At 48.9% G+C, this 26,715-nt stretch overlaps 1 protein-coding gene and 1 long non-coding RNA gene across 4 annotated transcripts in view; one reads left to right on the top strand and one right to left on the bottom strand.

Moving 5' to 3' along the window:
* The first annotated feature begins 462 nt into the window (after positions 1-462).
* Positions 463-7,712, top strand: LOC129058227 (uncharacterized). 2 transcript variants are annotated; one of them, XR_008523243.1, is made up of 4 exons: positions 463-776; positions 3,548-3,709; positions 4,397-4,575; positions 7,297-7,712. It is a non-coding gene; the product is annotated as an uncharacterized LOC129058227 (long non-coding RNA). The 2 variants fall into 2 exon arrangements; XR_008523242.1 differs by having other exon boundaries at positions 476-776; positions 4,397-7,700.
* EFCAB12 (EF-hand calcium binding domain 12) overlaps positions 1,715-26,715 on the bottom strand; it is a 29,194-nt gene continuing 4,193 nt past the window's right edge. The window contains exons 2-9 of one of the 2 annotated variants that reach the window (XM_024245094.3): positions 21,170-21,606; positions 18,676-18,870; positions 15,686-15,842; positions 11,591-11,787; positions 9,056-9,269; positions 4,661-4,814; positions 2,916-2,972; positions 1,715-2,244 (exon numbers count right to left, since the gene is read on the bottom strand). In XM_024245094.3, the coding sequence (XP_024100862.2) occupies positions 1,986-2,244; positions 2,916-2,972; positions 4,661-4,814; positions 9,056-9,269; positions 11,591-11,787; positions 15,686-15,842; positions 18,676-18,870; positions 21,170-21,606 (1,670 nt within the window). In that variant the 3' untranslated portion in view covers positions 1,715-1,985. The remainder of the gene's footprint in view (positions 2,245-2,915; positions 2,973-4,660; positions 4,815-9,055; positions 9,270-11,590; positions 11,788-15,685; positions 15,843-18,675; positions 18,871-21,169; positions 21,607-26,715) is intronic. The other variant, XM_054550553.2, reaches the window with a different exon arrangement.

Raw genomic sequence — 26,715 nt, 5'->3', positions numbered from 1 at the left:
CGTGTCAAAGAAATAGTGCTGCAGAAATGCCAAATTTAACTGTTTTAATAGAGAGTAATATCTGAGAATATAAAGGAAAATTTATCTTACCTGCCCTTGGCACTAGGTAGAAAGTTGGAATTCTTTCTGAGTTGAGACCTGGTGTAGGGAAGAATCTACTTCCGCCAGAAGTTGAAGCCAATCTAGCGTTTGGGCTATTTCCGCCCTTGTTTCCTCTACTCCGAAGTGCGCCTCCTAGCGGTCAGGAGAGATCAAGACCGACTTCCCAAAATTCCCTCACTGAATTTACATAGTAAATAGTAATAAGACCGGAACCGCTAACGTACGATAGGCCTACCACAATTCTATAATGTAACCCTATTATTGTCTCTATTTTGCATATGTGGAAGGAGAATTTTGGAGATTTTACTCCGAGCTCCACGCTTCTAACCATTAGTCTGAACTACCTTGCTTTGTTTTGTTGGTTGATTGTTTTGTAGCATTATGGTCTCACTGTGTTGGCCAGGCTGGTCTCAGGCGATCCTCTCGCCTCAGCCTCCTGAGTAGCTGGGATTACAAAAATGAGCTATTGTTCCTAGCTACTATCTAACTTTTAAACTTGTTCTTGATTTGCTTAGCTTTTTTTTTTTTTTTTTCTTTTTTGAGAGGGAGTCTCGCTCTGCCCAGGCTGGAGTGCAATGGAGTGGCAAGATCTCGGCTCACTGCAACCTCTGCCTCACAGGTTCAAGGCACAAGGGATTCTCCTGCCTCAGTCTCCGTAGTAGCTGGGATTACAGGTGTGCACCACCACACTTGACTAGTTTTTTTTTATTTTCAATAGAGACAAGGGTCTCACTATGTTGGTCAACCTGGTCTCAAACTCCTGACCTCAGGTGATCTGCCCACCTTGGCCTCCCAAAATGCTGGGATTACAGGCGTGAGCCACCGCGCCCGGCCCTTAGCTTTTGTTCTTAAGATTATTTTGAAAATCAAATTTCAGGAGGAAAAAAACCTCCTAGATTCCACTCCTGCAACACAGTACAGATGTCACTGGTGATCTTGACAGGGATAGTTCCAGGGACCAGATGGGGTCAGAAGCTAAACTGGATTGTATTGATGACTGAATGAGAGAGAGGTGAGAAGGGTGTGTTAACAACTCCATGGTGAGACTTTTGGGCGTGAGGGGAATGGGGAGTTTGAGGAGACCCAGAGAAGTGGAATGTCTGAGGTCACACAGCTGGCAAGCCGTAGTGCTGGGGCTAGAACCCTGCTGCATCTGTGGCTATTCCACACCTCATGAATCGTGCTTATCCTGCAGGCTGTATGTAGTGAGATGAGATGCGGAGCAGGGAAGCACATTGCTAATGGCAGCCTGAATGATGCATGTCATGAAAGAAAAGGTCTTGATCGGGTCAAGTGGGTTCATTGACTGGGAGGGTTCATGAACCGGAGAGCCTGCCTTCAGTTTCCAAAGACCCAAGAGATTTGGAAGCCGTAACCTGATGGCTCAGTCTTTGTGGGGTACGGGACATGCTGCCACCTCACTTCACAGAGGAGAGTACAGGGGTACCCACACTGCTTCCCTGTGGGCACTGGGGTCCCAGGACAAGAGGCTGGAGGTGGCCTGCAGTCATCCCTGGAATAGCCTAGGGAATGTACCTGTATTTCCCCAGGCTCAAGGTCTCCCCCCTGGTCACAGCTCCTGAGCAAGAAATCACATCAGCTGGGTCACAGGTGAAATGAGAAAAACTCCAACCTGCTTTATGTAGAAAGGGCAGAGGTCAGGGGAGGGAAATAGTCAAAAACTGCACGTCCTTCCTTGGACACATCTACCCTCTGAGACACTGGACACTTTGAGTCCAGAGGGAACTGGCCCCCGGCCATCCCTCTTTGAAAGGATTTCTTTAGTTTGACCTTTTGACACTCCTCTTGTGTCTGGGCTCTGGGCCGCTGGCTGCACTGGCCCCTGGCCCAGGAAGGCTGGGTCCGGCAGCACCTGGCTGGCTCTAGTTGATGTAGTACACCTTGGCGGCATCATAATGGGCGCGGGTCATGTAGTTCTTGTTCCTAAGGGGCCACCAGTGGTCAGGGTGGTAGGTGGCTGGGTAGACATGGGGCTGGTGTTGAACACAACTGAAGAGCGCCAGGCTCCGGTCTGTGGCCACAGTGGGCAGGTAGAGCTGCAGCTTATCCAGAAGATGACCCGGCCAGAAGGAATTGGGGTGTGTTTGCTGCAGACCCCTGGACCTCTTCACCTTCAGCTTCCTGGAAAACAAGAAGACACAGGGATGGTTGTCATGGCAGACAGGGCAGGGCTGAGGCTTCATCACAGAGCCCACCAACTGTGACCAAAGTGGAGATTTAGCACTGTGCCAAGCACTTCAGCACCTCAGTCCTCCCCACAGTTCCATATGGTCAGCTCTGTTATCCTGTCGACCTCACCTGTGAGGACCCAGAGGCCTGGAGAGGCCATCGCACACTGAGCAATTGGCCAAGTGCAGGCTTCATTCTCTGTCCAGTGCCTCTAAACTCAAAGTCTTAAGCGCAAACCATCTGTTATCTGGAAGCATTTTAATGTGGTGTTTGGAGTATGGCCCCTGCAGCCACCCTAGCTGGGTTCAGATCCCCACTCCACCACTTCATAGATGTGTGACTCTGAGCATGATATTTACCCTGTCTGTGCCTCAGTTTCCTCCTGTGTAAAATGAATATGCTTAGTGTCACTTTATAGGGCTGTTGGGAGGATTTGAGTGAGTGAACACATGGAAAGCCCCAGAGCAATGCCTCCTGGCCCTCTCTGTGTTGTGTCACTGCCTCTCAGCCCAGGGCACCGAGCCCCAGCTGTTGTGCCAGGAGCGCAGAGTCCCACTTGTCTCAGGCGAAGCTGCCCCTCCTCCCACCTTCCTTCCTTGTGGAGTCAGATGATTGCCACAGACCTGGTAAATTCCTCAAACTCCTTAAAGTGCATTTTCTTGCTTTCCTTTGGCGTTTTCCTAGTGGAGAAGAGAGAGCCATTTTGTGAGGACAGTGGAAATCCAGGCCAATGGGGCTTTAGGGAGTAGGTCAGGGGCCGCAGGGGTGAACCCATTTCTAAGTCTCAAATGAGAACTCTGAAAGAAAAATGTCTTCCACCTGGGGTGGACCCTGACTCTGTGCCTCCATGCTCCAGGGGAACACAGTGGGCTTGGGTCAGCTGGACCTACCCTCAGAATCTGGCCAGGTGACCTGGGGCAAGTCACTTCCCCTTTCTCATCCTTGGTTTTCTCATGATCCAGAATAGAGACCTCTCAGGGTAGTTATGAGGGAGGCTCAGTAAGTCACTGCCAAATCCTTTTGGGGTCCCTGGCTCCCACTCCCCACTCCAGAGCTTAACCCAGCCCTGAGGATGAAGGTGGTGAAATCTAACCCCCTTCCCCCCAACCCTGAGCCTGACAGACATCATTAATCGTTCACAGCACCCTTTCCCACCCCGCCTCCATCTGGCCTTGGAATCTTTCATAACCATAAGTAGCAAGATATAGTCAACATCTCTCCTTGACCTAAGAGAACTCTCTTTATCCTTTATTAGCTATGGCCTACCTAAGCATGGACCAAAATCCCTTTCCTGGGTTCCCAGCCACTTCCTGGCCCACCCCGGGGCTGGAAGGAAGTCACAGCCCGTGTCATGGCCAGGACCCACCTGCAGGCCTGGGCCTACTCCTGCACTTGAAGATGCCCCAACCAGAGCAAGGTAAAACAACGACAATCATTGACTGAGTGCTGTCCCTGCTAAGATGTTGGCACTCTTCCTCATCTGATCCTCATAGTGTATGGTAGGAGCTACTAGGCCCCTTTACACATGGAGATGCTAAGACTCAGAGAAGTGCCTTGTCCATTTAACCGGAGGCCCGTCTGATCTCTACAGGGCCCTGCTGTGTCTCACTGCAGGCATTCTGGCCACACACCCAGTGGGCAGCTGGCAGGGGTCTAGAGGCAGGGGCAGGTCCAGGCCCCTCCCACCTCATGGTATCCGGCCAGCTGGGCTCTCCTCCTCCCATGCCGTGCCCCTCCCTCTGCAGGGATGCTGCCTTGTTCCTCTGCAGTCACCCACGGATGCTGCCCACGGGTTGTCACCTGCTGCTTGACTCAAATCTGGGTAGCTCAGGCTTTGGAGTACCAAAGGAGGCCATTTTCTTAGAGAAGACTCAGGTTGGCCTCTCAAAAGGGCTGGAGGCAGGTCCCGGGGAAATGTTCTTTTATCCTCCTACGAGCTGCAAGCCCACCTCTTGCCAGAGAAGGGGGTGGCTGCTGCAAGGTGGCAGGGCAGAGAAAGGGCTGCCCCCTATTCTCTGCAGGGCCCTGACACCTGGCTGGGGATTTGTGAAGGCCCTCACTCCAGCCCTGTTCTCTAAAAGGCTCTGCTTTTCATCTTTTCCAGAAACCTTGTGATTGTGCAGGACTGGGGTCAGGAGGGTAGCTGTGTGGGAGCTGAGGCCAGCAGGCCGTGATCCTGAGACATGCGCCAAGGGTGACCCGGGACTGGCCAGTCTGCAGTGAGCAGCCAGGTTGGGGGATGCTGCCCTAGGATGCAGACACAAGCACAGCATGGCGCCCCAGGTACTCCAGCCTCCAGCCCCCACACTGAAGGGATAGCAATGGAGCAGGAGGCCAAGGCAGGGAGAAAGGGGGTCCCAAACTCAGCTTGTCAGTCCTCTTAGACTTGCCAGGGCCCTGGGACCGAAGCAGAGCCAGATTCGGAGAAAAGACCTTCCAGTCAGAGTAGTAGCCTCCCGGCTGCCGGATGGGGCGCACTTTGTCCATCTGGAAAATGATCTTGTCTCCTGGGTACAGCAAGGCTGTGGACAGCAAGAGAAACATCTGCAGCCATCAACCCAGACTGCTCATCCCTCCCTAAGCCTCTGGGGTCAGAGGAGGTGTTGTTTTGTTTGTTTGTTTGTTTTAATTCACATTTTTAAGACGTTTTCTTCTTATCTATATAGTAACTTTTTATTGTTGAATAGTTGTAGATTTACTGGAAGTTGCAAAAATACTGCAGAGGGGTCCCTTGAACCACTGTCCCAGTGGTGACATGCATATAGCTGTAGTGTGATGCCAGGAAAGGGGCCTTGGGACAATATGGCTCAGGGGACTACAGATGAGGGGGGCTTGTTTATAACCAGGACAACAAAGCCCCCAAGGCCCCGGTGCAATGAGGTCTGAGCTGTCCCAGGAGGCAGGAGGATTTGACCAAGACTTGACGAGGTTAACTTAGACCTATTTTCTGTTTTGTTTTGTTTTTCTGAGCAAGGTCTCACTCTGTCGCCCAGGCTAAAGTACAGATCATGGCTCACTGCAGCCTCAACTTCCTGGGCTTAAGCGACCCTCCTACCTTAGCGTCCTGAGTAGCCAGGGCCACAGGCATGCACCACCATGCCTGGCTGATTTCTTAAATTTTTAGTAGAGATGGGGTCTTGTTATGTTACCCAGGCTGGTCTGGAACTCCTGGGCTCAAGCCATCCTACCTACCCCGGCCTCCCAAACTGCTGGGATTACAGGCATGAGCCACTGCGCCCAGTCCACTTGGATTTGTTTGGTGGCAGTTTTCTCCTTGTCTTGAATTAATCTCATGGAGATCCTTGGGAGAGTTTTCTCAGATGTGCTGAATATAAAAAAAATACTGAGCCAGGGTCTCCACCTTCTGCAACTATCAAGCAGTGCTTGTCTTAAGCTGGTAACACATGAAAGCTCATGTTCTAGAAAAAGTGATGGAAGTTACACTCCAGCTAGTTAATGTTGGTTATTTGGGGGTTGGGAAGGGGCTGTGGAGGTGAGAAGGAAAGAGAGGGAAGGGGGAGATATGTAACATTAATATTTTCAAAAGGTACACATGATTTTTTAAAGTATGATTTAAAAATGAGTTATATAAATAATTTTCTGTAAATGGAAAAGGAAAAGAGATTTGTGAAAGGATGGTCACTAAAATATTCACAACAGCCAACTCAGGCTGGGGAATTTTGATTTTTATGTTTTAAAAAAATTCAAATGAGCAAGTATTATCGCCAAAACCAGGGTGGAAAGCCAATAAAGCTATATTCACAGGGGAGGGGGAGACCTTGTTTAGAATTCTGGCTCCTGAGCTTGAAGCCTGAAGTCTGAGCCACCAAGGTCTAGTCTAGAACACAGAGCTGGAAGTCCTGATATTTGAGCCTCTCTGCCTAGGAGATCAGGCCTCTGTCATAAAGATACCGAATAGCAAGTGGCCAAGACAGTGGTCAGAGATGGCTTTGGGCCTAGTCCCACCCACAGGATGCTCCTGTGTGCCCATGAACGTGAGATCCTGCAGACAGGTGAAGCTCACTCATGTAGGAACCCAGCAGCTTGTAGAAGCCAGGGGTGGATGCAGTGGCTCACGCCTATAATCCCAGTACTTTGGGAAGCTGAGATGGGACGATCGCTTGAGCCCAGGAGTTCGAGATCAGCCTGGGCAACAAAGCAAGACCCCATCTCTTAAAAAAAAAAAAGGGGGGGGCTCGATGTTCTGGTGGGGCAGACAAAGGAAGCACACAGGGGAAGACCTAATCCAGAAGAGCAGTCCAGAGCACATGGCAAGCTGGCCTGCATTTTAGAAGACAGAGCTGCAGCTCCACCACTGCATAAGACCATGGTGTAAATAATCCGGAAAGGTGAGGTTCCCCAAGGAAGGAAGAAGGAGGGATGTTTTGGTGGAAAGTCAGCGTCCAGAGCTATAGGATCTCCTTCTGTCTCTTCCCTCCCAGCCCAGGTAGCACATGTGGGAGACAATGACCACTGAAGTTGCTTGCCTGTGTTCCTGACAGCCTCTGACCACATTCCCCTGTATACACTTGTTATGGGCCAAATTGTGTCTCCCCAAAATTCTTATGTTGTAATTCTAATCCTTAGTACCTTAGAATGTGATGTGTGTGTGCACGTGTGTGTGTATGAGAGAGAGAGAGAGAGAGAAAGGGTCTCGCTCTGTCACCTAGGCTGGAGTGCAGTGGTGCAATCTCGGCTACCTGCAACTTCGACCTCCCGGGCTCAAGTGATCCTCCTACCTCAGCCTCCTGAGTAGCTGAGATTACAGGCACATGCCACCATGCCTGATGAATGTTCGTATTTTCTGTAGAGATGGGGTTTTGCCATGTTGCCCAGGCTGTTCTCGAACTCCTGGGTTCAAGCAATCCACCCACCTCGGCCTCCCAAAGTGCTGGGATTATAGGCGTGAGCCACTTCACGCTGCTAGAATGTGACCGTTGCGGGGTGGGGCGGAAAGGATGTGACTTCATTTGGAGATTTTGGTGGTTTTTTTTTTTTTGACAGGGTCTCGTTCTGTCACTCAGGCTGGAGTACAGTGGTATGATCATAGCTCGCCACAGCCTTGAACTCCTGGGATCAAGCTATCCTCCTGCCTTGGCCTCCAAAAGTACTGGGATTACTGGGGTGAACCACTGTGCCCAGCCTGGAGATAAAGTCTTGAAGGAGATGATCAAGCTAAAGCGAGGTTGTCCATGGGTGGGTGCTAATCCAATTTGACTGGTGTCCTTGTAAGAGAAAATGTGGACACGCAAGAGAGACAACAGGTGTGCATGTGCAGAGAAAAAACTGTGTGGAGGCAGCAGGGAGGCAGCCATCTGCCAGCCAAGGAGAGAGGCCTTGGAAACCAGCCCTGCTGGCACCTTGATCTGGGACCTCCAGCCTCCAGAACGGTGAAAAATAAATTTCTGTTGTGGAAGCCATGCAGTCCACAGACTGGTATTTTGTTATAGGAGCCCTAGCAAACTAATCTAAGAAGACCCAGGGCCCTATAAATTTAGCGCTTGTTTCCCTCCCTCTTGGGAAAAAGATGGTAATCATCAATTGTGACTGTAAAGTCTAATTTTCACGTAAGTCACACCACTGCCTGTGTGACGTGTTCCTTTCTCAGAAAGCTACATTTCCCAGTATGGCCAAAGTTCCTTCCTAGGCAGAGATTCCTAGGAGAAAACCTCTGCCCCCAAGTGCAGCTTGCTCCTTCATGTTTTTAAAGCACAGGGAAGATCCTGCCCATTAAATTCATACATTCACCAGGCCAGGTGCAGTGGCTCATGCCTGTCATCCCAGCACTTTGGGAGGCCAAGGCAGGTGGAACACCTGAAGTCAGGAGTTCAAGACCGGCCTGGCCAACATGGTGAAACCCCATCTCTACAAAAAATACACAAATTAGCTGTGCATGGTGGTGCGCACCTTTAGTCCCAGCTACTCAGGAGGCCAAGGCAGGAGAATTGCTTGAACCTGGGAGGCGAAGCTTGCAGTGAGACGCGATCGCACCACTACACTCCAGCCTGGGCGACAGAGTGAGACCCCGTTTCAAAACAAAACAAATTTATACATTCACCAATTCACAAGTTTGGAATGCAGGCATTGCTAAATTGTCATCTCGGGGCTGGGCCCTTCTCCACTCCCACATATTAGAAGTGCTCACCCCCCAGAGACACAGTAGGCTCAGACCAGCTTGGATGTATGAAAACGTGTTTTCCACCCAAGCAGAGGGCAGAAGCAGTGTGGAAATCTCAGGGCTGAGTCTGAGCGCTCTCTGCTCAAAGGGCTTCAGCAGGTCCTGTCTCCATGTGCTTTCGTACCCCTCTGCTTGTTGCAGAAGAACCAAGCAACAGCCTGGCCTAGAGAAAGGCTTTGTTTTGATAGCAGTTATCATTTCTCTCAAATCTCCCTCTTCAATATTGCAACTGTTCCTTTATGTTCAACCTCAGGGCTTTCTCACTTGGAACTCCTGTCCTTGGAGCTTTCTACTCTAGAATGAGCTTTTGGTTCACCAAGCTCAGGGTTCCAGAATCCAGACCCCCAAATCTCAGTTGTGGAACCCAGACCTCCGGGCCTTGTGTTCTAGAAATCCCATCTAGCAGCAAAACAGACTGGGCTCCTCCTCTTCTCCTCCACGCCCCCACTCCGCCTTATTCCCAATGTCCCCACCAGAGACTACAGTGGCTTGAATGGTTGCATGGGTGCTTTGGGTGGCATCACCCTCGCCCCAGCTCTGGGGTTCCCTTGGCATCTTCCTAGGGCCAGCCACCGAGGCCCTTACCTTTCATGAGGATGTCCTCCGTCAGCGGGAGGCCGTAGGACTCACAGAGCTTCCAGCATTGCAGGTAGACCAGAAAGTCGTGCCTGCGGGCCGAGTCAATGAGCTCCCTCATATCCCCGTGGATGGTGGACGGGAGACAGTGCTCATCAAAGTGCTGATTCCCACAGCGCACCAGGCGGCACTGCTCTGTGTACTGGGTGGAGGGGATCGTGAACTGCGAAGGAAGCAGAAAGGGGCTCGCCCTTCTCTTGCCTGTGTCCCTCCTCCTGGCCAGAAGAAGGAAGATGCAGTGCCTCATCGACCTCTCCCCTGTGAGGTCCCCATGAGGGGTGATGGCAACCAACGTCCAGTGGGGCTGCGGTTCCAGTTCTGAAGTCAGTGAAGACTTCAGGTTCGGAAGCTCAGGTTCTGAAGTCACAGCCCTGTAGACGGGTGTGCAGGTGTGCACACATGATTGTGTAACATATACAGTAAAACACAGTACACATGCCCTAGAGGCGTCCTATTGAAAAATGACATTCGCAGGGCCACAACGTGGCTCACACCTGTCATCCCAGCACTTCGGGAGGCCGAGGCAGGAGGATAACTTGAGCCCGGGAGTCCGAGATCAGCCTGGGCAACATGGCAAAACCCTGTCTCTACAAACCCTGTCTCTACAAAAAAATTAGCTGGGCATGGTGGCGCATGCCTGTAGTCCCAGGTTCTCAGGAGACTGAGGTGGAAGGATGGCTTGAGCTTGGGAAGTTGAGGCTGCAGTGAGCCAAGATCAAGCCACTGCACTCCAGCCTGGGCAGTAGAGTGAGACTGTCTCAAAAAAAGAAAAGAAAAGAAGAGAAGAGAAAAGAGAAGAAAAGAAAAGTGACATTTAAATTAGGAGCAGCCATCTGTGACCTTGAGGTGAAAGCCGTGAGCTAAGATAGGAGGAGACTGGCGGAGCAGGTAGCTGCTTTTGTTGGCTACCACCACCTTGTTTTTTAACAAGGAAAAAAATAACCCTAAATTTTAAAGCTTCTAACACCAGAATCAGCAAAGACCAGCCCATGAGCCAAATCTGGCCCACCAGCTGTTTTTATAAATAAAGTTTTGTTGGAGTACAGCCACACTCATTTGTTAAGGTGCTGTCTGTGGCTGCTTTCCTGCTGCAACAGCAGAGCTGAGTAGTTGCGACAGACAAGATATGGCTCACCAGGCCTAAAATGTTTACTATCTGGCCCTTTACAGGGGAAGTTTGCTGGTCCCTGCTCAAACATTTTGGGTTTTCTTGTCACGCAACTGAATCAAATCTTAGTAGATATAGCACTTAGCAATATCTGCCATTTTATTATATGTACAAATACAAATATAGGTATAAATACAAATATGTATTTTTAATTATATATATATTTGTGTTTATTAATTATTTTTTTTAGAGACACGGTCTCACTCTGTAGCCTGGGCTGGGGTGTACTGTGCAATAATAGCTCACTGCAGCCTTGACCTCTCAGGTTCAAGCCATCCTCTGGCCTCAGCCTCTTCAGTAGGTGGAGCCACAGGCACACGCCACCATGCTGGCTAATTTTTTAAAAATTTTGTGTAGAGACAGGGCCTTGCTGTGTTGCCCAGGCTGGTCTCAAACTCCTGGCCTTCAGTGATCCTCCTACTTTGGCCTCCCAAAGTGCTAGGATTACAGACATGAGCCACTGCACCTGGCCTGTATATAATTTTTTTTTTTTTTTGAGACAAGATCTTGCCCTTTCCCCTAGGCTGGAGTCCAGTGGTGCGATCTTAGCTCACTGCAGTCTCAACCTCCTGGGCTCAGGCAGTCCTCTCACCTCAGCCTCCTGAGTAGCTGGGACCACAGGCACATGCCATCACACCAGGCTAACTTTTAAAATTTTTTGTAGAGACAGGATCTCCCTATGTTGCCTAGGATGGCCTCGAACTCCTGGGCTTAAGCAGTCCTCCTACCTTGGCCTCTCAAAGCGCTGGGCTAACAGGTGCAAGACACCACTCCCAGCCTATATTATATATGAATATTTATATGTAGTATTGTATTGATGTTGTCTGCCTCCCTTACTAGACTGTCAGCTTCCTAGGGGCAGGGACTGTTATGCTTACTATAACACCCAGAAGAGTGCCTGGCACACGGTAGGCTCCCAATAAATGTTCACTGGACAAGCTAATCAATGCAATCAAGCCTTCCTTCACTTGCCATGTATTTCTGGAGAGTGTACCCAGTGCCAGGCCCTGTGCCAGGTGCCTGTATTCCAGATGTGATGAAAATGCAGGCCAGGTCTAAGGATGAAAAGTCATAATTAAAGAATAGGGAGAGGGGGACGTGATAGTTTCAGAAACAGGATCTTACTACATTTTACAAAAACCTCAGGAGGCAGGTATTCTTATTTTACAGATGAGGGATGTGAAGAAGGGGTGGTTGTAGAGGTTAAGACCCCCCTCCCCAGGGTTGTGCAGCCAGCGGGTGGTGCTGCTGCGGTGATCTGAACCCCAGCTGCTCCAGTCCCCAAGCCGCATGCCCTCCTTGGGCTGGCGAGGTACCTTGTGCTGTCGCTGCCGCTCGCGGTACCGCTTGCCCACTTCCTCCATCTCCTCCAGGGTCATGGGCCGCGCCTCCATCTGCGTGTCGACTGCAGGCACCGTCAGCAGGTCCACTTTGGGAAGCTGTGGGGCTGAATCCACCTCCTGCTTCTTGAGCGGACCCTTCAGGGAATCTCTGTGCTTGGCCAAGATATAACCTAGAGTCGGAGGGAAGAGATGAAGGAAGGAGGGACTAAGAGGGTGCCCAGCCATGGAACCTGCCAAGCAGTTATCCAGTGTCACCCAGCAGGCACCAGGCCACCCCTCCACTCCCTTCCCACACGTCCGGGCAGTGCCCACCTAAGCCACCTAAGCTGTACCTTAGATGTGGCCCTCCTCTCCATCTCCACTAATGGCGTCCCTTACTGCACCAACCCCAGCCCTCTGGCTGCTATTCTTGTCCTGTCACCCTGTCTCACCAAGAAGCAAATAGGATCTTTAAAAAATATAGAGTATGGCCAGGCGCGGTGGCTCACGCCAGTAATCCCAGCACTTTGGGAGGCCAAGGAGGGCGGATCATGAAGTCAGGAGATCAAGACCATCCTGGCTAACACTGTGAAACCCCATCTCTACTAAAAATACAAAAAATTAGCCAGGCGTGGTGGCACGTGCCTGTAGTCCCAGCTATTCGGGAGGCTGAGGCAGGAGAATTGCTTTAACCTGGGACCTGGAGGTTGCAGTGAGCCGAGATCATGCCACTGCCCTCCAGCCTGGGAGACAGAGCGAGACTCCGTCTCAAAAACAAACAAACAAAAAATATAGAGCAGGGGACTTTGGGAGGCTGAGGCGAGTGGATCAGCTGAGGTCAGTAGTTCAAGACCAGCCTGACCAATATGGTGAAACCCCGTCTCTACTAAAAATACAAAAATTAGCCGGGTGCAGTGGTGTGCACCTGTAGTAGTTACTTGGGAGGCTGAGACAGGAGAATTGCTTGAACCCGGGAGGTGGAGGTTGCAGTGAGAAGAGATCACACCACTGCACTCTAGCCTGGACGACAGAGCAAGACTCCATCCCCCCGCCAAAAAATATTTATATACATATATAAAGCAGGGTGCAGTGGCACGCCTGTGGTTCTAGCTACTCAGGAGGCTGAAGTGGGAGGATTGCTTATGCCCAGGAATTCGAGGCTGCAGTAAGCTATGATCACACCTGTGAATAGCCACTTCACTCCAGCCTGGGCAACATAAGGAGACCCCGTTGCGTGGGTCTCCTTATGTTGGATATGTATGTATGGATAGATAGATAGATAGATAGATAGATAGATAGATAGATAGATAGATAGACAGACAGACAGACAGACCAGATCACCTCATTCCCTTGGCTTCCCACAGCACTTAGACCAAAACCCAGAGTCCTTTCCCTGGGCTACAAGGCCCTGCTGCACCATCTGGCCTCAGGTGCCTTCCCACCTGGTCCATGGCGTACCATTCGCCCTTCACCCATTCCACCCAGCCACCCTGACCACCTTCTGTCTCTTGCAAGCTTTCCTACCCCAGGGCCTTTGCCTTCACAGTTCTATCTGCCTAGATTGTGTTTCCCCCAAGACTAGTTCCTGTCAATCACTCAGATGTTGGCTCCAATGTCTGCTTCTCAGAGGGGCCTTCCCTGACCACCAGCCCTTTAGGTGCAAGCTCATCGAAAGCTGGGGCTTTGGCTGGCCCACTGCTGTGTTCCCAGTTTCCAGAAGTGGCACATAGTAGTTGCTCAACAAAGATTCCAATGAATGAAAGAATCCCATTGTCCCTGCCCTGGTTCAGACCTTCATTGTCTCAAGCTGAAATAATATCCTGACCTTACCACCTTCTATTGAGGCTGTGAACAAGTGGCTCAGCCTCTCTGAGCTCCAGCTTCCTCCTCGTGAAGCAGGAATAGCAATCCTGACCTCTGCGGACATAAAGGATAAACTGAGATCATTCTGCAAGAATGAAGAAGAGCTATTGCAAGAAGAACTACTGGAAGAAGGCATCCCTGCCAAGACGCTCAAACTCTTGCCTCTTTAGACAAAGTGAGAGACACCCTGACAGAGCAGGAGCACCGTCATCTGGGACAAACACCACCACTTTAAGTTCCAGCTCCCTTTCTAGCCTCATGCATTTCAAGGAAATCACTTCTCTTCTAACTATAAGCAGCCAGAAAGAGCAGACAGTAAAACACAGATAAGACAGCTCAGGCACAGAGGGAGGTAGGGGGAAAGTCTCTTGGGTGACTGCCAAACTTCACCCTCATACAATGGGCCCCAGTAAAATTGTGGGCCTTAATAAGCACATTCCTTTCCCTTCAGATGCACTAAGATAGGAAAGCTAAAAGCAGACTTGAGGGATATGCCTGCAGCTGCAGAAAGATGTAAGGAAACAGACACACAACTCTGCCTCCCAGATAAACACAACAAAGAGACACAGAAGCAGTCCAAGCCTCTGATAAACTCTCCCACCCTGACCTGAATCCTTAAAAACTCTTAGTCTATAAGAGAGTGTGGCTCTGACCTAACACGGCCAGCAGCCCATCTCAGGTTTGTTTTCTCTAAAATAAACCTGTCCTTGACTATTGAGCCACCTTTCCTGTTTCTTTCCTCTTTCTTTAATTCTTACACACCCCAGTCTACCTATCTTACCCACTGTTGCTCACCAGGGAAAAAGAACTCAGTGATGATGCCAAAATAGCACCATGACAGCAAAGATCTGCTGCTTGGCTTTGTGTTTACTTACTGGGAAATAACAGGCCCCAAAATATCTCCGCTGCAAATATGCATCACAGCACACTGTGGTCATTCAAATGACTCGCAGCCAGCTACACAGATAGCGATGAGCTTGGTAATTTATAACAAAAAGGCACAAAGAGTATCAGAGGGAAAGCAGCCCAACTTGAGGCGACCTTAAAAATGTGCTGGACATAAAGGAGATTACTACTGTTGGGGTGGTGACACATGCAGGAGGTGACTGTTGGGGTGCTGAGCTTCCCTGAGCTCTGAGAGAGGCAGAGACCCTGCTTGGGAGGTGATAGTTTCTCTGCAGGGCAGCTGGTTGAGACTGGACATTGAAAATCTCCTGGAGGACTGAGGAATGGATGCTCTGAGCTGCCTGCTGTCCCCAAATGAGCCACTCCAGTGAGGATGCTGAGTAACTCCTCTTGATGTGACCGTAAACTCCAACGGCCTCCCCCCGGATCTTTACCATTGTTAAGAAACCCCTCCACTGCCTCCTCCAGGGCTCCTGTGTGACTCAGGGAGGACAAGGAGGCCCCAAACATGCATGAGATTAAGTTCCTGCCAACCTGGTGGATGGGAACAGAGCAAGATTTGTTTCATTTAGAAAAACAAAGCTGTGGCTATGTTTGGGAAGGGTGCTAGAATGGGTGGGTGGTTGTAATTGTTCTTTTTTGTTTGTTTGTTTGTTTATTACAAGAATGGTACTAAGATATAAAGAAATATTATACAATGCACCTTTGTGTTGTAGAGTAAATTCACAGCCAGAGCTTTAGCAAGTCCATTTCTAATTTGCCTCTGTGCCTTGTCTGGACAGATGTGGCCCCACAAGTGTATTGCTTGGCAGATGGAACTTGAGCCATGCACAATCTTTACAACTGTTGACAGCAACCCTGCCATAATACCCCTGATAGCAGAATACCAAAATATACTTTCCAATAAACTGTAAACGTGCTAATTCTGGTTCTGAACAAGAATTTTATCAATAAGCTATGGATTAATAGTGAGGAGGCCTTGGACCCACATACACATAAATGTCCCTGGAAAGGCTTGCCATTTGGTCAGTCCTCAGTCTCTCAGGTGGGCTCTGATGGGCTGAGTATCCTCCTCTAAGAACAAGGGCTGGGACTCATTTGTCTTTGAATGGACGCAGTGGTAGCTGGGCACTCAAGGGAATATATACTCCTTAGTTAATCTCTGGGCCTGAAAATTTCCAGAGGCTTGGCCAAACCACAGTCAGCCAAAACTGGGGAACACACTGAGGAAGTGAGTTTGGAGGAGAGGCCAAGGCTGCCTGCACCATGCTTGCTCCCAGGACGGGGAGGTGGAGGCACAGGATGGGGAGGGGTACGCACGCTCCCTTGCAGTGGCCAGGCTGCTCCTTTGCTGAGCCATAGACCACTGCTTGTAGGTATTGGCCAGGATATCCATGGTGATGGTGTTGTGCTTCCCAAGAGAGCTGAGGTAGATCACTATATCCTCCACCTCCTGGTTCTTCAGAGGGACTCCGACCTGAGGAGAGAGAAGGCCTTGAGACTAGCAGGCTCTCATCCAAACATCCTGCTCTGATGGCCAAGGCCTTACCAGCCTCCTCAGACCCCCATCCTGCTTCCAGTTTCATCCTCAACCACTCCCTACTATACCCAAGGTCCCTGCTGCAGGAGCTCAGAGCCCTTTCCCGGTCCTTGAATGAACTCTGCATTTTCTTACCTTTGCCTTTGCTCAGGCAGTTCCCCTTCTCTGCCTGAAAAACTCCTATCCCTCCTTCAAAGTCCAGTCAAGATGTCACCATCTTTATAGAGTGGGTTACTTCTTCCTCTAGGGTCCCACCCCACTTCCTACCAGTCTCAATGGCAGCATCTACCATGCTGGATACGAAGCATGATTTCACATGTGGATCATCCCTATACACAAGTAACACATAAATCTCCCTTAATTCCTGGAAAATGGGATCAAGAATACTATACACCTCACTCTTTTAAGGACGATGAGCAACTCTGGAGGTGTATAATGCTTGCCAGCAACATTGGATATTCAAGGAGAAAAGTTTTAAAGGAAATATGATTTTGTTCTTCAGTTTCTTTAGACAATAGTCATTGTTCACTGAACTTTACTCAAACTCCTGGCCTCAAGTGATCCTCCTGGTTCAGCCTCCCAAAGTGCTGGGTAAACAGACGTGAGCCACTGCGCCTAGCCTTGATCAGAACTAACTTGATCAGAACTAAGTAAGATCAGAACTCTCCTGGTGCTGGCCGGGCGTGGTGGCTCACGCTTGCAATCCCAGCACTTTAGGAGGCCCAGGTGGGTGGAATCCCTGAGGCCAGGAGTTTGAGACCAGACTGGCCAGCATGGTCAAGCCCCATCTCTACTAAAAACACAAAATTAGCCAGGCATGGGGACACATGCCTGTAATCCCAGCACCTGGGAGGCTGAGGCAGGAGAATCCCTTGAACCAGGGAGAGGGAGGTTGCAGTGACCCAAGACTGGGCCATTGCACTGCGGCCTGGGTGACAAGAACGAAGCTCAATCTCAAAAAAAAAAAAAAAAAAAAAAAAAAAACCAAAAACAAACAAAAAAAATGAACTCTCTCCTGGTGCTAAAGAATGTAATATTTAACCTTTTGGTTATGGAGATTAAAGACCATTATCTTTAAATGCTTTGAAATGTTGTTGAGATAATTACATATCTTAAAACGTGTGAGAAAACTGGTAATAATTTAAAACCACGAAAGACATCACAGTCAACTTCCTAAAGTTGTTTAAGGTATTTGTTGTTGTTGTTTGGGTTTCTTTTAAGTTGAGATCTTGCTCTGTTACCCAGGCTGGAGTGTAGTGGTGTGATCATAGCTCACTGCAGCCTCTAACTCCTGGGCTCAAGTGATCCTCCCATCTGACCCTCCCATGTAGCTGGGACTACAGGTGTGTGCCACCACACTGGGCTAAGTTTTTAAATTTTTTGTAGAGATGGGGGTCTCACTATGTTACCCAGGCTGATCTCAAGCTCTTGGCCTCAAGCAATCTTCTCACTTTGGCCTTCCAAAGTGTTGGGGGTTACAGGCGTGCGCCGTCATGCCAGGGTAAAGTATCTTGCATTCAAAATATATAAAAACGTAATTCATCTAGACTTGGGTTAGCAAGTTAGCAAGCTTTTTCTATAAAAAGTCAGATAAGGCCAGGTGCAGTGGCTCATGCCTGTAATCCCAGCACTTTGGGAGGCTGAGGCAGGTGGATCACAAGGTCAAGAGATCGAGACCATCCTGGCCAACATGGTGAAACCCCTTCTCTACTAAAAATACAAAAATGAGCCGGGCATGGTGGTACACGCCTATAGTCCCAACTACTTGGGAGTCTGAGGCAGGAAAATCGCTTGAACCTGGGAGGCGGAGGTTGCAGTGAGCCAAGATCGCACCACCGCACTCCAGCCTGGTGACAGAGTGAGACTCTGTCTCAAAAAAAAAAAAAACAAAAAACCTCAGATAATAAATATTTTATGTTTGGCTAGCCATACGGTCTGTGTCATACTGCTCAACTCTGCCATTGTAGCATGAAAGCAGCCATAGACAATTCAAGGATGAATGAGTGTGGCTGTGTTCCAATAAAACTTTATTTAAAAAACAGGAAGCAGGCTGGACTTGTCTCTTGAGCCACAGTTTGCAGACCTCTGCTAGGCCGATACAACTTTCCATGACGATGGAAATGTTCCACATCTGTGCAGTCCAGTAGAGGAGCTACTTGCCACATGTGACTACTGAGCACTCAAAATGTGTGGCTGGTGTGATTGAAAGACTGGATTTTTAAATTTATAATTGATTTACATTAATAAATGGCCAGTGAAAGTAAAAGTGTGGTCCATGGACCAGTACTACAGGCATCACCAGGAGCTGGTTAGAAATACAGCATCTTTTGATGACCCACAGATGTGCTGGGTCAGAAGCTGCATTTCGACAGGACCCCCATGTAACTTATATGCCAGTGACAGTTGGAGACACTCTACCAGCTTTCTCTGATCTCAGTTTTGGGGTCTGCTGTGCAAGACAGGGATTCCCCAAGGTAGCTGGCTGGTTATGAGGTCGACTCCGTGACTTTCCATTCAGGTGGAGGTTTTCAAGGTCAGACTGGCGCAGGGCAGATATTAAGGATCTGATTTGGCCACAAGTTAATCCATATTTTCCAATCTGGCTTTATAAGTAATAAGGCTGACAGTTTGCACTCCTTGAAGTAGACTCTGGTCTACTTCTCAGTTGAACCAGAACCCAGCGTGGGGCGGGGGGGCGGGGGTGGCAAAGAGGGAGTACATGGACATCCTGCCCACTTAGGCCCATCCAGAGAAAGCAGGTGGCACTTACTGCCTTTACAGCCGTGATGAACTCCTCCCTGGTGATTCTCTGGTTCTCACCCTGGCCCACCTTGTGAAATATCTCCAGGATCTTGATCTTGCGGCTATGCAGGTAGGAGTACATGACCGACAGGGCAGGGGGCTCGGGCAGCTGGAGCTGGGGCACCATCTGGCAGGACAGCCGGGCGAGCCGGGGGGCTTTCTTCTGGAAGAGGTGAGAGGGTAGGGCAGAGGAGAGAGTTCAAAGGAGACAGGCCAGGGGGATGCAGTCCCCAGAGGTAGGGACTAAGGAGAGGCCGAGCAGCTCTAAATAGCAGGATAGAGTACAAACGGCACTGGGTTCAGGGCAACTGTGTTTGGCCACAAAATGCCTGGGAGACTTTGCTTCTCTGAGCCTTGGTTTTCTCATCTGAAAAACACAAGGCTTGGACAATATAGGAACTAAAATTTGATTCTTATCCACATCTCTCCTGTCAAACCAGTCAGTATCCGTAATCCCACTGGTCTGGTCTCTCAGTGCACCAAAACCTATACCCTTCCCTGGAGCCAGGTGGAGACCCCCCATCCCCGCCCCCAGCCTTTGCATCTGCTATAGGCCTCCTGCCTGGAAGACTTTTCTCTCTTTCTCTATCTGTCCAAATCCTCCTCCTCCAATTCCAGGTGAAAAGGCATATTTTGTAATGATGATAATCCTCTACTTTGGTGCAGCACTGGACAGTTTACAAAGGGCCTTCCCATTCCCTAGGGTATTGTTCCTCTGTGCTCCTCCCGGGGTGCTTATTATAATAGAGACCCACCTCTATTAATGGCCTGTAGCAAACTGTAGAGCCATTAATCCGATGTGTCTGCCTCCCCCCACTAACATGTGAACACCTTGTGCTAAGGCTTAATGTTTGTCCCCTCCAAAACACATGTTTAAACTGAACATGACTTTTGCTAAGCCACTTGGCACATGTGACTATTGAGCACTCAAAATGTGGCTGGTGTGATTGAGGGACTGGATTTTTAAATTTATAATTAATTTACATTATTAAATAGCTAGCAAAAGTAAAAGTGTGGTCCGTGGACCAGTACCACAGGCATCACCAGGAGCTCGTTAGAAACACAGCATCTTTTGATGACCCACAGATGGGCTGGGTCAGAAACAACTTAATACTGTTATCAACATAATGGTATTAAGAGGTGGGGCCTTTAAGAGGTGATTGGGTCATGAGGGGGTCTGCTCTCATGAATCCATTAATTCATTTATGGATTAATGGATTAATGGGCTAAGGATTAATTGGTTATTATGGAAGAGGGTTAGTTATCATGAGTGGGATCTGCTAGAAAAGCCAGTTTGGCTCCCTCTCATGCACCCCCTCACCCTGAGATGCCTTCCATCATGTAGGATTAGGATGCAGCATGAGGCCGTCCCTAGAGGCTGACCAGTCAAGTATTCAGATGACTGTGGCCCAGGCCAACATCCTGACTGCAACCTCATGAGGACTTTCAGCCTCTAGGAATGTGAGCCAAAAAACTCTTTTATTTATAAATTACCCAATATCAGGTCTTCTGTGATAGCAAGAGAAGCCAGGCTAAGACACCCTGGAAGTAAGACCATGTCTTATTTACAGTGTATCCCCATCTCCCACCTTTATACTGAACAAAGCCCAGGCTGTAGGAAGACAGACAGTAATTGTTTCCTGAAGGAATAAATGATCCTATGAATTAGGTATGAGGTATTACCTAATTCACAATAAGAAATCAGGCTCAGAGATGTAAAGGGTTTTCCCAATGCCACACAGCAGGTAAGCAGTACAGCTGCATTTCTAACCCAAGTCTGGTTCTTATTCTTAGACACTATGCTGCTGGCAGAAGAGGGTGTGTTAGACCCATGAAATTAGGATTTTGGCTATAATAACAGCAAGGACTGACCCTGAAGTTTCTGGGCCAACCAACCCAATGGACACTTGTGAGATTACAATAATAATACAGATGGAAATCATGTTTGAGCGCTCACTATGTGCCCAATAGCGTCCTAGGCACCTTATATAAATGAATCCATTTAGACATCATAGCGACCCCAGGAGGTAGGAACAATGGTTATCTCCATTTTATAGATGAGAAAACTGAGACCCAAATGGTACAGCTAGGAAGTAGCAGAGCTATGTTTAAACCCAACTTATCTGACCTCTTATCCCAAGGAAATGTCACAGAGAGAGGCCAATATCCTGACTGCAACCTCATGAGAGACTCTGAGCCAGAGCGACCCAGCAAAGCTACTCCCAGATTCCTGACTCTAGAAACTGTGTGTGATCATAAATATTTGTTGCTTTCAGTCATTTGGGGGTGTTTGTTATGCAGCAATAGATAACTAGATAACTAATACACCTCCCTCTCAAGACTTCTGTTTGCTCCTCTGTGAAATGGGGTGAACTATCCCTATCCAGCCTAACCCAAGGGAATAAAATAATGATGCATCCCTAAACCCTTGGTGTCTTCATCTGGCAAATGGGGCTGCTCACCCTGGTGGTCCTGGTAGTTGCCTGAGAGGCATTTGGCTGGGCACTCTGCTCCTCATGGATCACGTGTAAGACCTTGGCCTCTGAAGGTGTGATGCTGGGCTTGTTCTCCAGCCACCTCTTTACATTACCAAAGGACTCTAGCTCCTGCCGCAGCTTCGCCCTCCGGCTTAGCCAGGTCTTCCTGTCCTCTGGCTGCTCTTGGATATCTCTAGCTTCCAGAGCTTTGAAGCTGGGTATGGGCTTTGGGGGAGCCTGTGGTTGGGATGCAGGATTAATGGGCGTCTGATCCTCCTTGCAAGGCACCATGATGATTCGCCGGCGGGTCTGAGGCAGGCGGAAGTCCTTCTGCTTGAACTGCTTGAAGCAGTGGGCAATGACCAGTTCAGGATCAAAGACAGTGGCATTTTCATTGATGGGAGTCTTAGACGGGCAGAGTCCTTGGGGTAAGAGAGTTAAAAGGTGAGTTTCTTTCTGGAAGAGGACTGAAAGGAGCCAGGAAGGAAAAACGCTTTTGCTCCAGGCTGGGTATCAGGGGCCCTGGATCCCAGGCCAGGCTTTATCATTGTCTTGCTGTAATGGTAAGGATAATTTCATCTAACGTTACCGGGTGCTCCCAACAGCAGGCAGCAAGCTAAGGGCTCTATATGCTCTTATTTCATCTTCTCCACACCCAGCCCCCAACACTCCCATTGGCAATCAGAATGAACTTTTAAAGATGCCAGTCTGATCTTGTGTGATCATCTGAGGCAGCACAGTATTAAGAGCAGAGGCTTTGGGGCCAGAATGTTCTTCGGTCTGAGTCCTGGCCCTGCCACCTACTGGCTGCATGATCTTGAGCAACCACTTAACTTCCCTGTCTCAACCTCTGCATTGGTAAAATGGGCATAATGATGGTAACCTATTTTATTGGATGAGAAGGATGTTAAAATCAGTCAATTTATTAGAGTTGCTTTGTACATAATATATCTGCTATTATTGGTATATACTTACCATGCACTCATTTTGAAGCCCTTCCATGACTTTTGATAGCCCTTAAAATGAAGTCCCATGCCTCTCTTCTGTCAACCTGTCCCCCTAATCCCTTGCTTCTCTTTCCTTACTATGTCCTGGACACCTGGGCTTCTCTCTGTTTGCTGAGTGGTCCCAGCCTCATCCTGACTAGGGGTTGGCACGTGCTCCTCCCTCTAGCAGGTGTGCTCCCTCCCCATCCACACCCTGGGCACTCTTCCTCATCCTCCAGGCCCCATCTTTGCATCACAACCTGCACTTTCCTTCAGACCACTTATCACAACTGGGTACATCAAGGGCTGAAAACTGGTGGCCCTCATGCTGAATGAGGGCTGAGGTCTTGTTTTGTTTGACACCTTACTTGATATTTTTCAATCTGAGCTACTTTGGGCTGAGGCATTGCCCTCTCCAGCTTGCCACAGGCTCCCCCATTCCTTAATGTCTCACAGGCAGCTCATTTTCTTTATTAAGTCCTCGCTTTGGGCAGCAATTTGCCTTTGAGACCCGTGGTGCAATTATTTGGTTGATGTTTATTTTTTCTAGTAGACTATGAGCTCCATGAAGACTGTAAACCTATCTCTCTTGTTCCCGACTGGAGCCCTGACACCTCCACAGAGTCTACATATAATGGGAACTCAGTAAATATTTGGTGAGTGACAAATGGACAGACCTACGATGCTGGTACTATGATTATGCCCATTTTGCAGATAAGGACATTGAGGCCTAGAGAGGCCCAAGGTCACTCAGTTGATTAGTAGCAGAGCTGAGACATGAACTTCAGTTTGTCTGGCCCCAGAGCTCGGCTCTTAGCTGTTACTTGATATTACCCAGGGCTGTCACCCAATCCTGATGAATCTCAAGTATTTTACTTCTGAAATGGTATAAACTCTGCTCTATCGACCTCTTGAAGTTGTTATGAAGATCAAATGAGATAATAGTTTGAAAGTGTTCTAAAAAATAAGGGGCCAGGCATGGTAGCTTATGCCTGTAATCCAAGCACTTTGGGAGGCTGAGGCGGGAGGATTGCTTGAGCCCAGGAGTTCAAGACCAGCCTGGACAAGATAGTGAGACCTCATCTGTACAAAAAAATTTAAAAACTAGCCGGGCATGGTGGTGCACGCCTGTAGTCACAGCTCCTCAGGAGGCTGAGGTGGGAGGATCACTTGAGCCTGGGAGGTCAAGGCTACAGTGAGCTGAGATTACCCTCATTGTACTCCAGCCTGGGCAACAGAAACCCTTTTTCAAAAAAATAAAAAAAAATCAGAAGGGATATAACAATCTTATTGGAAATACTGTCACTGTCATTTTCCTCCTAAAATCCAAACTCCCTTGCTTAAAACCTGTCCATGGCTCCCAAATGCCTCTAGAATAAAGTTCAAGCTCCTTAACCTGGCCCCACCTGGTCCTCTCGCCCCTACCAGCCTCTCCGATTTTTCTGGCTCCTTCTGCCTTCCCTATTGTTTGTATCCAAACAGATCTGCCCCACCAACACACACACAAGCCATGCTGTTTCCTCCCCATGACATGCTCTTCTCCCTCCCTGCTTCACTTCTTGATCCCTGGACTCACCCTTTGAGACTCAGCTCAGGCATCCCGGCCCCTTGAAGCCCTCCCACTCCCCATCTCATGGGCCCTCTGGGTCCCATAGCCCCCATACTTAGTCCCATCATAAGCATTTACCATATTTTTCTGAAATGAAGATACTTTCTGCATCTTTCTTTCCCAACAGCCTGTAAGTTTCCCAGTGACAAGGACTGTGTCTTAGATCCCCTGTGTCCTCGGTGCCCAGCCTGGCCCAAAGTGGACATTCAGTACATTTGTTAAGTCTCTTTACAAGGCCCATGTGTTCCTTTCATAGTCAGCAAATAATAAAGGTAAACATCATGGTATGGTTTGCATCTGTGTCCTTGCCCAAATCTCATGTTAAATTATAATCCCCATTGTTGGAGGAGGGGCCTAGTGGGAGGTGATTGGATCATGGGAGAGGACTTCCCCCTTGCTGTTCTCATGAGAGCCAGTGCTCACAAGATCTGGTTGTTTGAAAGAGTAGCACCTCCCCCGGCTCTCTCTTCCTCTTTCTTGGGTTATGTAAGATGTGCCTGTCTTTGCCTTCCGCCATGATTGTAAGTTTCCTGAGGCCTCCCAAGCCATGCTTCCTGTACAGCCTGAGGAACTGTGAGTCAATTAAACCTCATTTCTTTATAAATTACCTAGTCTGAGGTAGTTCTTTATAGCAATGCTAGAACAGATATTACACATCAATAGGGATGGAAGTGAACACTTCTAAACAACACATGTATCATTACTTTGACCACAAGAAAGTTCATTCCCAGCAGGGGATGACTGAGGATGTAGTCATTCATCAAATCAGTATTTATTGAGAATCCCCCAGGGCTTGATGCTGTACCAGGTGCAGATTAAACTAGGCTGGGCACCTACCATGGTTCACCCGTTCTCAGTCCACCCAATGGAACAAGGTGGGGCACCCAGAGGGTAACAAGATGTTCTCAGTTGGGGGAGAAATGCTGACTGTGGGACCTGGGAGGGCATCAAGGAAGAGGTGTCTTTGATGTGGATCTTCAAGAATGGTCTGGCTTCACGGGGTGGAGGGGCAGGGATGGGGAAAGGTCAGGAGTGGGATTTGGGGATTTTAGGGTCACCAGACAGTTCCACATGTTGGGAGCCCACTGTGTGTAAAGGAGGAGGTTAGTGGGAAATAAGGTTGGCGTCATCTCAAATGCCAGGCTAAGAGATTGAAACTTTACCCTGCAGGCCTCGGGAACACAAAACCTGCTCCCCACAGGTCTTGCTGCTCTCATTTGGGTCCTCCCGAGACCCACAATCCATGTTCTGCCCTCAGCCAGGAGAGCCTTACAAATGTAAATTCACAGTCTGTCCCTCCCCCATTTGAAACCATTCAATGGATTCTTAGTGCTCTTTGAATAAATACCTGCCTCCTTCTGTGGCCTACAAAGCTGCCTTCACTGGCCCTGCTCCCCACTCTTCCCTTGTCACCTTCCAGCCCCCACCCCCTCACTCATGTGGTCCCAGCTGCTGTCCTCCTTTCTGTTGTCCGAGGTGCCTGGTTCCTTCCTGGATCTGGGTTTTCAGTTTTTGCATTTGCTGTGCCCTCTGAAGAGCACTGCATTCCCCAGGGCTTCCCCTGGCCGAGTCCTTCTCCTCACATAGTTCTAAACCTGCACCAGCCCCTGACTCCACTTTCCAAGGGTGCCTGCCCACCACACCCTCTTCAGGAGGCTTCATTCTAGTGCTCTTTGGAGTCCTGTGTCCATTGACAGAAAGGGAAATGTGCTCTTATAATAAAAGAGGCTGTCATTGTGTAGTTATGGGTAGAGACTACGTGACAATGTTCCTAGGAAATTGGTGAGGAAATCTCTCAGACGCCAACTAGTTCAATCACCTGCCCAGGTCAGGGACGCTCTCCTCAATGCCACTGGCAGACTTTGCCTCTGTTTATATATCTCCAGTGATGTGGAGCTTTCTACTTAACATGGTGGACACTAAACTCTGACCGCTAGAAAATACTTCCTTATATTGACCCAGAATTTGTTTCCCTGGACTTTCTACCCCTTGGTTCTAGTCCTCCCCATGGATGTCCCAGAAAACACACTTGTTCTCTCTTTTCTCGGACAGCCTATAGGTGTCTGGAAACAATTCCACTCTTTCTTGAAATTCTCCCTGCTCTTGGCTTGATTCAATCTCTTGCTATATCCAATTCTACCTCTCCGGCTACTGTTTTTGGGCCCCTCTTTTGCTGATTACTCCTTAAAGGTTGTTGCTTCCAGGCTTATACCCAGGGTCTCTTCTTTTTTCAAATAATCCCTTCCACTCTCATGTTTCTATGACCTTCTGTATGCTGGGGACATCCATACCAATATTTTTGACTTAGAATTAGCTCCAAGTTTATACCTCCAGTTGTTCCTAAAACATCTCCACCTGGATGGCTTACAGGGATCTTTTTTTTTTTTTTTTTTTGAGATGGACTCTTGCTCTGTTGCCCAGGCTAAAGTGCAGTGGCACGATCTTGGCTCACTGCAAGCTCTGACTCCTGGGTTCATGCCATTCTCCTGCCTCAGCCTCCCGAGTAGCTGGGACTACAAGCGTCCACCACCACGCCTGGCTAATGTTTTGTATTTTTAGTAGAGACGGGGTTTCACCGTGTTAGCCAGGATGGTCTCGATCTCCTGACCTCATGATCTGCCTGCCTCGGCCTCCCAAAGTTCTGGGATTACAGGCGTGAGCCACCGCGCCCAGCCAGGTATCTTTTTTTATTATTTATTTTTAATTGAGATAGGGTCTTGCTCTGTTCCCCAAGCTGGAGTACAGTGGCTCAATCATAGCTCACTGCAGCCTTGGACTCCTAGGCTCAAATGATCCTCCCAGCTCAGCCTCCTGAGTAGCTAGGGCTACAGGTGCATGCTATTACGCCCGGCTAACTTTTTTTTTTTTTTTTTTTTTTTTGAGATGGAGTCTCGCTCTGTCACCCAGGCTGGAGTGCAATGGCACGATCTCGGCTC

Source organism: Pongo abelii, chromosome 2, assembly GCF_028885655.2.
Source record: "Pongo abelii isolate AG06213 chromosome 2, NHGRI_mPonAbe1-v2.0_pri, whole genome shotgun sequence".
In the NCBI taxonomy this organism is placed as follows: domain Eukaryota; kingdom Metazoa; phylum Chordata; class Mammalia; order Primates; family Hominidae; genus Pongo; species Pongo abelii.
The sequence above is the reverse complement of the archived record's forward strand: the minus strand, read 5'-3'. Positions and strand labels throughout refer to the sequence as shown.